At 40.7% G+C, this 11,381-nt stretch overlaps 1 protein-coding gene across 1 annotated transcript; it reads right to left on the bottom strand.

The window, feature by feature from the left end:
* Nucleotides 1–425: 425 nt before the first annotated feature.
* LOC146582882 (uncharacterized) lies at nucleotides 426–8,985 on the bottom strand. The gene is made up of 3 exons (XM_085248444.1): nucleotides 8,759–8,985; nucleotides 8,499–8,675; nucleotides 426–4,403 (listed from the first exon to the last, which is right to left on the bottom strand). The coding sequence occupies exon 3, from the start codon at nucleotides 3,174–3,176 to the stop codon at nucleotides 2,148–2,150; it is 1,029 nt and encodes a 342-aa protein (XP_085104570.1). The 5' UTR covers nucleotides 3,177–4,403; nucleotides 8,499–8,675; nucleotides 8,759–8,985; the 3' UTR covers nucleotides 426–2,147.
* Between the last annotated feature and the right edge of the window lie 2,396 nt (nucleotides 8,986–11,381).

Consider the following 11,381-nt stretch of genomic DNA (forward strand, 5'->3'; position numbering starts at 1 on the left):
TAAAATGTTTGTGAACGCTAAAATGTATACTTTAAAATACAATTGTTTATAAAAAAGTGTTAATGCAAAGAAGACACATTTTGTATATTTAAGAACCACAGTTAAATTAACACAGTTAACCACATGGTAAATGGCTTTACTGAAGCGTATTTTGTTATTTCATCTGTCTTCTGTGTAATGCATGTAATTTATCTGAATGGTTAATGGAATGTTCTTTATTTTTGTGTTGAAAGGTTTTTTACCTGCTGCTACCTACCAGCTATCAAACTAGTTGGTCTAAATAAAGTTGAGTGAAATTCAAAGTCTGGTCTTTTTCAAGTGTGGACACCTCACAGTCAGAGGAACACTTGACACTATGGATGTAATGTTGGTGGCAAGTATGTATGTGTAAGGGGGCTACCAGCCCCCGCTATGTAGGGGTGTAGCAGTATACAAGTAACCCTGAATGACTGAGGGGTGCTGGGATCTGTGTCCGTGACCCCCCTACATACTACTGTAGGAATGTTGTCACCTGTCTGGCTGCTGCGGGCACAGAAGAGGGGCTCCAGAATTCAATCTTGAGAAACGATGCCTGCCTGGAGTGTGCTATACTATCAGACATTAACACAGCCTAGCCTTCCTTCCCTCTGATTTTCTGTGCCGAACCAGATAGTTAGGGTGCCCCTACTCCAAGGCAACTTGGGTTCGACAAAAACATGAAACGGTCACTTCTAAACAATGTTAAACTTTAATTTGTTCAGATGGCCCTTTGAACTTTACCATCCATCGGTTACGATGGGCCCTGAAAATCATGGATGGCAAGAAACAAAAATACAAAAGAAATAAAAAGAAATCAGGTTCAACGAATGAAGCAGGCAATTCTGACTGTTGTAAACCCCTTGGTTTACACTAGCCACAAAAGGGGATCCAAAAATCACAAAATAAATAAAATAATAAAATAAAACAAAGAAATTCTCCTCTCTAGAATGATTAACACTGTATCACAAACATAACACAATTTACAATGTTCACAGGGTAATAGTCCCAGTTTCTACGAGTCAGTTCCAACAAAATGTCCTTTGAATATGAAACCATATACAGTCTCTTTTTTTGAAGGAGTAACTGTAGTGAACAGGAGCTGACTGCAGGGTCCCAGTCCGTTAAGCTGACGAAAGTTACAGCAGCCGGAGTGAGCAATCCAGTCTCAGGTTCACAAAAGCAAGGAAAATAGAAACCGTACTTTTGTCTCTCGGCGACAGTGCGTGGGAAAAGCACTGGGCTACGAAAAGGCAACACTTTCACATACAGCGGAACAAGGAGGATGAACAACCAGGACGTCGTCTAGATGGCAGGGCAACCTATTCCTTGATGACCCACTTTGTCCTCGATGTCGGGTCCGTAGAATGCATCCAACCTCGGCCTAGCAACGGGCAACATTAAGTGACGTGGCTAAACTCCTCCCATAGACTCGTCAGCTCCCAGCGAGACGGCTAACTGTGCTCCCTCGCTCCGAACGTTCACTTAACGGCCAAACTCAGCCTAACCCAACTGGAAACGCTGGAGGGTCTTAAAGAAAAGCGCAGCTGGAGTTAGCTCTCGCTCCAACTCCCTGTCCCCACGCTATCTACCTCGACGGTGGCCTGCAGCACCACCAGTTGCAGCTCGCGGCTACACAAGCCAAGCTTCACGCACGGAGCGAAACTCCGTCTAAAATTGCCGCAGTCGCGACTTCTGTTTCACTGACCTCACGGATACCCCTTTTGGGCTCAGTCGAACCGTGAGGCTTCTTAATGTGGCTGGCCGTGACAACACGTGGGAGACAGCTACTTCTCCTCTCCTCAGCTCCACACATACACACCAGAGCGCGCGCACCGGTTCTCTGACTTCTATTTGATTTCCTCTCGCCTTACCCAGACAGGCCACTTGAGGCACTATATGGCAGCTACGACCATCTGCATGCATGTGCCCTTACATTTCCCCCCAGCTAAACCCTGCTATACCAGTGACGTCTACAGCAGTGCATCACTGTAACAAAACACAGAATAACATAAATCAAGTCATTTGTCCAAAAACATTCAGTGACATTCACATATGAATTACATATACAACTGCAAATAAACACAGTAGGGATTCCAATGTACCTTATCTCATAACCTAATCCCTATACCTTACAGGGGTATTCCTCTATTTTGTCTTAGTTGGCACCTAGACTGCAAAACTTTGCCCCCCTCTCCTTGTACCTCATCACTCATTTCTGAGGTCTCATCACTCTTTTCCTGTTCCTTTGGAGTCATAGCTGCTTGCGCTCCCCCTGCTAAATCTGGCTCTGACCCCTGGGAAACACAAGTACCTACATCTTCGACCCCTGGGGCAATGTGAGTGTTCGGGTTTGACACACACGGGGGTGGCGGAACACAAACAACCTCCATGCATTCTGTATCAGACTCCACCTTTGCTGGTGACCTATTGACATGCCTTAACCGCCGTGTCGGCGGTTGAAAAGCGCACAACTTTAGCTGATCCCTATGAACGACCTTTACTGAGCCACCTCTCTTCAGTTTGACTGTGAACACAGGAATGTCAGGGTGGTTCTGCTTAACCACTAAATAAGGGTTTGGTTCCCACTTATCCTGTATCTTATTCCAACCCCTGGGCTTGTGATTGCGCAACAGCACATGGTCACTTGACTGGAGCAGAGCACTGTGGGACTTACAATCATATATTCTCTTCCTTTTCTTGGAGGCACCCTGTGCAGCTGAGTCTGCTTCCTCTACAGCTGGCCTTAGTTTCTTGTGATGATCCCTGACCCAGCCCCGAACATCTTTACTCATTGTGGGCCAGTAATAGCTCCTCCTCATCACTCTGAGGGTACTCTTTGCACTGAAATGTCCCCCATGCTCATGTTGGCTTTCATACACCTTATGTTGCAAGGTCGCTGGGACAATGAGCTGCCTGATCTCTTCCCCATCACGGGGGTCTCTAACATGCCCATACAGCACACCTTTATAAAGCCTAAGGTGGTCAAGCTGATGGTAAAGTCGCCTTGTACCAGGTGTTGACATGCACAGTTCAGCATGGCTCATTCCAGTGCCCTTCTCAACCACTTGGTAGACCGGCCTAACAATGGGGTCGTTTCTCTGTGCTGCTTCCACCTGATCCCAGCTCTGCCCACTACAAGTTTTCCTACTTGTATTCATCAAAGCTCTTTTTCAAATCTTCTAGTTCAGACATGTTCACCTTAGCCTTCCTCAGCTCTATTCTTTATCACAGTGTAACAACCCCAAGCCAATTAGTTGATCCTGTTTGTGACGCCACTTGTAAGGTGGCTACCAGCCCCCGCTATGTAGGGGTGCAGGATTATACAAGTTGCCCTGAATGACCAAGGGGGGCTGGGATCTGTGTCCGTGACCCCCATAGTACATACTACTGTAGGAATGTTGTCACCTGTCTGGCTGCTGCGGGCACAGAAGAGGGGCTCCAGAATTCAATCTTGAGAAACGATGTCTGCCTAGAGTGTACTATACTATCAGACATTAACACAGCCTAGACTACCTTCCCTCTGATTTCCTGTGCCCAAGTTACAGCAGCCGGAGTGAGCAATCCAGTCTCAGGTTCACAAAAGCAAGGAAAATAGAAACCGTACTTTTGTCTCTCGGCGACAGTGCGTGGGAAAAGCACTGGGCTACGAAAAGGCGACACTTTCACATACAGCGGAACAAGGAGGATGAACAACCAGGACGTCGTCTAGATGGCAGGGTAACCTATTCCTTGATGACCCACTTTGTCCTCGACGTCGGGTCCGTAGAATGCATCCAACCTCAGCCTAGCAACGGGCAACATTACGTGACGTGGCTAAAGTCCTCCCATAGACTCGTCAGCTCCCAGTGAGACGGCTAAATGTGCTCCCTCGCTCCGAACGTTCACTTAACGGCCAAACTCAGCCTAACCCAACTGGAAATGCTGGAAGGTCTTAAAGAAAAGCGCAGCTGGAGTTAGCTCTCGCTCCAGCTCCCTGTCCCCACACTATCTACCTCGACGGTGGCCTTCAGCACCACCAGTTGCGGCTGGCGGCTACACAAGCCAAGCTTCACGCACGGAGCGAAACTCCGTCTAAAATTGCCGCAGTCGCGACTTCTGTTTCACTGACCTCACGGATACCCTTTTTGGGCTCAGTCGAACCGTGAGGCTTTCTTAATGTGGCTGGCCGTGACAACACGTGGGAGACAGCTACTTCTCCTCTCCTCGGCTCCACACATACTCACCTGAGCGCGCGCACCGGTTCTCTGACTTCTATTTGATTTCCTCTCGCCTTACCCAGACAGGCCACTTGAGGCACTATATGGCAGCTATGACCATCTACATGCATGTGCCCTTACATGTGGTCCAGTAGAGTCGGATCTGCTTGTTTCCATCTTGTTAATATGCTGATGAGAGAACAGCAGAGAACCAAACAAGATAAACATCACTTCATATTTTTGTACAGAGGAAAATTATGAGAGTTTCCTTAAGCTGCATGTAAACAAAGGTTCAAATAAGAAAATCTTCAGTTCTATACAACGATCTTAAAGATCTATGAAAGGCACCAGTAGCTGATCTCTCACTATCCCCCCCCCCCCCCCCCCCACACACACACACACACACACACACACAACCCACCCCTGCCCACCCACCTCATCAATCACAAACACAGACTCTAAACTCAGGCTTCAGACCAGGTCCTTTTGCACTGCTGCCAAGCACTTTGTTCTCCAATATGTGTCTTTCTTTTGTTGTTGTTGTTTTTTTTTTTTTACATATATTTCTCTAGTTTGTATTTATTCCTCTTGATTGGATATATTATTTCTGTATTCTATTTTCCTGCTGCTCCATGCCAACTGTTTATGCGCAGTTGGTGTGGAGCACCCATAATTTTGTTGTACATGTAAAGGACCATCTTATTCTATTCTATTCTATTCTATTCTATTCTATCAATGTGAAAAGTAGAATTTTCATTGCTGTCCGAGGTCTGCTTTTGTTGTGAATGAAAGTAGATAATAATTGGTCAGTGACAAGTTGTGGGTGAGAGCTGCTGCCCACAGTCTCCTGTTAACCAGCATTTGTGGTTTACTGGACGAAGATAACAAGGCTGAGAGCTGGCTGTGAGCTGCATGCACACTGGATGCTTATGAGCTGGCAACACCTAACAGCCTCACATTAGACTGTGTAATTTGGTCAAAAAAATATTGCTCAGTGAATTTTTAGTTTAATCTGATCCAGCTATATAAGCTGCAGAAACTACAGAATATCATGTGCTGGAATATGAATGTGGTGGGAGGCAGGTTTCATTCCTGTGGAAGTGGCCAACTCCAAAGCCCTATTTTGCCTAAGTTAAGATTTTGTTACCTGTATTGTAATCCAATATATTTGGAGTTTAATGTGTTCAAATTATCTTTAAAGTTATCTCTTAAACCCATTATATTAACCTATTTTCTTTGGCCACTCTCCCTCATTACTGATGTAAGGCTGACAAATTTCCTTCTTAGCATTTAGGATGTCTGTGTGAATCCTGGAAAAATGAAACAATCTTCGGAACAGAACCTCTCATTATACCTTAACTGTGTTACTATATATAATATATTGAAAAACACAGATGGACACTCACTGAAATCAATTATTATGAACTGTGACTGATGAATATATGAATCAATCAACTATAAGCAGGAGAGATTTTGCTGAATTGCTAGTGCCAGATGATTGAAATTTATCTATAAATGGAATTTGTTTATATGCATTAAGTGAAGAGTTTCTTCACATCTGTCTTTGCACAATCACTCTAATTGATTGGAGATGTCTTTAAAATTATATTTAAATATATGTGAATTAAGTATATTAGTCATGAAACCACTTAGGGAGGTAACTAAGAATAAATGTTTTTAAACTGGGTGCTTAATTGCAATCTACATCAGGCTTCTGCCTAACCTAATTTTAGTCATAAAGCTGGTTTAACTTTTCCTGCTAAATGACACATATTCTGTTTTTTATATTATACTTGCTTAGAAATACTCTACTTTAGTCTTTCTTAAGATCTTTTGCAACATTCTTTATAAATTCAAAAGGGAAACCATACAATGCCACTTTTCTTTTCTGTGACCTGAACCACGTTATATTCCATTACAAAATTTATCATGCACCACAGTGTGAAGAGATTAATCATGCAGATTCTTTTTTGTAATATACCATCTAACGTCTATCATTCTGAAAGTAATTTCTTTAATAATAATTACAGTGATAATACACACATATATTCACATATGAGCTCCCTTGCAAGCTCAGTTTTGATACTTTAGTATCAGTGACCGCATCTTACCAGTATTACTACAGTATGAAGACTTTTAAAATAATGCAGGAGAATATATAGGACCATTGTAGGTAATGATTTGGGACTGAAATTGGAAATTGCACAATGCCAGTGAGAAGCTTTTAGTGTAATAGCAGAATTATTTGACCTGAATGTATAATATTGGGAACCACCTATAAAATGCATTATGAGACATCTGTTACTGCCTGAGCTGGAAATAAATACAGCAGGATAATATTCATATACTCCTGCATGGAATTTGAAACCAGAGGGTCTTGAAGGTAAATTCCAGCCTTGACCTTGATGCATTTAAATAATGCCAAACCAAAATAATAACTAAAACAGTAAACATGCTTCCCAGCAGGTAAGAAACACTGAGATACATTACACCATTCTGCAACTGACTTAAAGAAGTGGTGGCCACAGCTGAACCCAACAGCTCTCAGATTTCAGTGGATGTAAGTGAGCATAACCAGGTCACATGTACATTCTCAATGTGTTTAAATTAGAGTTTAAGAATCAAAGAAAGGATGAAAAGGGAATAGCACTTATTGATGCTATTTATCTTTTTGAATGTAATTTAAAAATGCCAATAATAAAACTATGACAGATGGTAGAAAAGGGGATCAGGTTAGGGTGAGCAAAGCCAAATCCAGATCAAAGGCCGCTCTCTCAGCAGGTTAAGCAACGCTCACATTTATGACCCGGGACAGCTGTTTATGACTGAAAAGGATTAGGGGCAACACACATATTTCATCAGGATTTATTCTCATCAAATTCTAAAACTGGATTGCTCTAAAACCGCTCAGTGTAGCTGGTAAATAATTTCAGTTATTATGCAACTTCTTTCCAGTGGAGGTCAGTTGTGCCAGTGTCCTAGGCATTTGGCAGATCAGTCATTATTACCCTCAAATGTCCTTCAGGTTTAACGGTGCAAGGGTAGAAAAAATGGAGACCATCTGTTTTCATTACAGAATGACACAAATGCTTCTTTTGGCTGTACAGTCAATCAAACTCAACAGGACTTAGAGGTAAGCTGTAGGAAAGAAAAAGAAAACATTGACCCTGGGTCTGCAGGATACGCAGTCCCTTACATTGTCCACAGCTGTCTGTATTTTTGGAGACATTTAATTAGGCTCACAGAAATAACTGTAAAAAAAAAGAGTGGTCACGGTTTATTTAATGCTCATATTATGGCACACTGAAAAATTGTAAAATATTTAACAAAAAAACAAATTTGTGCTTCTCTGCGAGTATAAATATCACAAAGGAAAATTGCAAATCCCCAAAAACTGAACTTCACTACTATCAATTAGGTGAGTTGGGGATGGGTTTCTCTTTCTTGTTGTGTATTGTAGCATCAGTATTTTAAAACATCCATTTTAAGACATCCCCTTTGCATTTTCTTGATTCAACTGATTGCAAAGCACAAGCAGCCAAACACAGATGCTTTGGTTTATATCAAAATCTTGGAGAGTGCCAGTGCCAGTTTAAGTAGCCAGCAAATCAATGAGGTTCACATAGGAAAAATGTGTTTAAAAAAAAAACTTTACACAGTAATTTTTTGTGATTTGTCTCTTTTGATGTGAGTGGTTTATTTTGGTAATTGTCATTTCGTGCATCTTTATAGTTTTTATTGAGATGTGTGATATATTTCTTGAGACGAGCGGTGTATGTTTAATACGAGGAAGATTTATTTTGATAGATTTATTTATTTATAGATGTATTTTGCTGTAATGACTAAAGCATGAGAGTTGAAAAAAAAAAATAGAGCTATATCACTAGGGATGGGTATTGATAAGATTTTAACGATTCCGATTCCATTTTCGATTCTGTTTAACGATTCGATTCCTTATCGATTCTCTTATCGATTCTTTTTTTTTAAAAAGGAGAACACTAAAGTCGATTAGCTTAGAACTTTGTTTTATATCTTCTCTTTGAACAAGATAGAAATTTAGGAGTAACATGGCCTTACAAACCCAACAGTGAGATCTTAAGAGATTCACAGCCTACGGCTCTTCAATGGGGTGTCACAGGGTCCCCAGAAAAAAAAATGTATATGTAAAATAATAAAATAAATATTCTCCTGTAGCAATAACAAAGTTTAACATAAATTATTCTGTAGCAATTACACAAGAATATCCAGTAATGTCCCTGCCTACAATTAAACATATTCACTTACCAAAGTGAAATCGGGGGCATCTGCTGTGGCAAATGGGTGCAAGCCTTTGACCACAAACTTAGACACTGCTGGGTGACATTCGTCTATCCTGGCCTGAAAGGAGACGCTACCGGTAGACTGCAGCGAGAACTGCCAGCATCTGAGCCAACCAGACTCTGTCTCTCTCATCATGGTTATCTAAATGCAACGCACAGTAATAGCAGGTTTTGTAATAAGGTAAATCGCGCTAACATAATATGCAATGCTAATTGATTAGTTACCTGCAGTATTAACGGGAGAGGACGTGGAAATGCTACCGCTGCTGCTGGGTTGAGCTTTGCTAGTCCGGAGCGGATCAAAAACACGACATTCGTTGAAAGCAATCGCGTGTTTTTTGAGCAAATGCTTTTGCATATTCGTAGTGTTTCCTCCCTTTGATGAAATCTCTACTTTGCAAGTATTGCACGTTGCCCTATTGTCATCCTTTCTCATAAAGTGTAACCAAACTTTTGAGCGTTTGTGCCGCTCAGGCGCCGTGTTTCCTACTGGGTAAAAGACGCTACTCAACATGATGACGTCATTCGGGGCGACTGGAATCGATAAGGGAATCGTTTTTAAAAGTGGCAAACGATTCCAAGGAATTGAAACAGTGGGAACCGGTTCTCAACAAGAACCGGTTTTCGATACCCATCCCTATATATCACGTTATAATGTGATATAACATTATGGTATTAAAAGTATGTTTTGAAATGCACCATCATCAATTATTTACCTTTAAAGTGGAAATGCTGTGGCAATGCACAAGATAAAAGAAAAATTATGTGAGACACTGCAGAGAAATTCGGGCTAATTTAAACTGATTGGTGAACAAATTGTCAAAACTGAAATTAAATTTAAAAAGCTAAATAGGAAACTCTTCCACCTGGGAGATGAAATATCATTTCATGAGAGAGGGCTAGTTTGCGAAATGCTACCAATGAACTGTAATAAGCTGATACATAATAACTGAGAACATCCAAAGTGTGGTGAGACATGAATGATGAATGCTGACAAAAACTGAAAAACACTTAACAAGCAGGTACCCACTAACGCTTTACACATTTTTACATAAAGTAAATTATTTCTAGTCTGTAAATCTGTCTCTTCAGTTTATTAATATGATGTTTTGTCCATTACTTTCTTTTATTTTTCTACTATAGTTGATGTTAGCACCAGACTCAAAATACTAAATGTACTACAGTTTCTTATTTCACAATGGATAGTTCTAAGTTATGTATAGGAATTTCTTTTACTTATGTATTAATCACATTATTTTATTGTATAATGCCTTGGTGCCACTGGATTTTAACATGTCTGACACTCATACATTAAGACAAATGGTGAGGGTGTAGTAAGGAAGTTGGGGGAAGCAGACCACTCCACAGGAAGAGTCTTTCGTCTCTTCGAGGACTCTGGGAGGTAGCAAGGGAGTGTGAACCTTAAGGTGTGAAACACCTGTGTACTGCCTTTTGTTCCTGAAGAAGGTATTTAACTGAGAGCCATGCTAGGCTCAGTGAGACTCTGCTGACCTGCCCCGCGGTCATGTAGGCTCTCCACAAGCTTGGTTTTCTGTTCTTTGTGTGTTTGGATTAAAGAATGTTAGCTACCACTCACCGCTCGTCTGCAGGCTTTATTTAAATGGAAAACTTCCACAACAGTTATAAATACCCATTAGTAGAAGATAGTGAGAGATGGCCAGAATAATGATGATAAAGGCGTCTGTGCCATTGTAATGGATTGATAATATGCACAGCTCTGCAGAACAAGTTCAGATGAAGGAAACTGTTGTTATTTACAGTTTAGAGGGGAATACAGGGTAGAGGTTAATTGTGGATATATTGGTCTTTATATTCACCTTGTCCTCGGTGGTTTTGAGGCAACTGTTTAATTCATTTGACATTAACACTTTATCACAAAAATAATTGCCTCTCCTGTCAGATTGTAATAATAACAAAATGTAGCATGCTAATGAAAGCTAAACTTTTATTTATCTTTTGTATTTCACGATGTAGAGTCCAGGATAAAATATTTTTAGTTGTGCAAAGGAAAGCTAATAGCATATATAGAAAATTAAAGAAATGCATCTGGTTTGGTTCTGAAATCAGATTTGTAAATATATATTTTATGACTGTTAGTGCATGACACAAATGATCAAGCAAGATCGTAAGTTGATTAGTCATTGGTTTCATGTGCTAGATAGTTTGCTGCACAAATGAGTCAGAAGCCTCACAGGGAGAACAGATGCTTAAGAAGTTAGAAATAAGTTAAAACAAACAATGAAACAAAAAAAAACAAAACAACAAAAAACCCAAACGTACTTGGGCAAACCATTAATCTTTGGTTGCAGCTCCAGCTTTGCTGACTTGTAGTTCTTTATAGGGTACAAAACCAACTGCACTTCAGAACATAAGTCAAAGTCTGGTAGTACAATTCTGTAGAACTTGGTACATTAATTATTTGCAAGAGTATGTACTAATCAAATAATTGGCATGTTAACCCTTGCATAATATTTTCTCTGTTCCCTAATGTACATGCCATGATGATGTAGATGCACTCAGACTGGCTCAAAAACAGATCGGAGGAAAAATGTAACATGCAAAATGAAAATAATTTATTCCTGTTTGCAAAACTCATAACCATCTTCAACAAAGGAAATCGTTTCTCTGTCTAAACATTTTATTTGGAATGCCAGTTGTGTTCAAAACAAAGTATTGTTAAGTTTTAACAATTAGCACACTGCTATAATTAAGACCTTCCTATAGCCCAGTGTGCTCCCTCAGTTCTGGATCCCCAGATTTACAAATTAAGGTCTGGGTTTTATTCTCCTGTTGAACAGCAGGGTAAAGTGGCACTTTATCTTCCTCC

This window comes from Mchenga conophoros, linkage group LG1 (genome assembly GCF_057382185.1).
Source record: "Mchenga conophoros isolate Kocher_MC1m ecotype Shallow Benthic linkage group LG1, M_conophoros_male_GT1.1, whole genome shotgun sequence".
NCBI classification, from domain to species: domain Eukaryota; kingdom Metazoa; phylum Chordata; class Actinopteri; order Cichliformes; family Cichlidae; genus Mchenga; species Mchenga conophoros.

Coding starts and splice junctions, on each gene's coding strand:
- LOC146582882 (XM_085248444.1), bottom strand. CDS start 3,176: ATGAATACAAGTAGGAAAACTTGTAGTGGGCAGAGCTGGGATCAGGTG.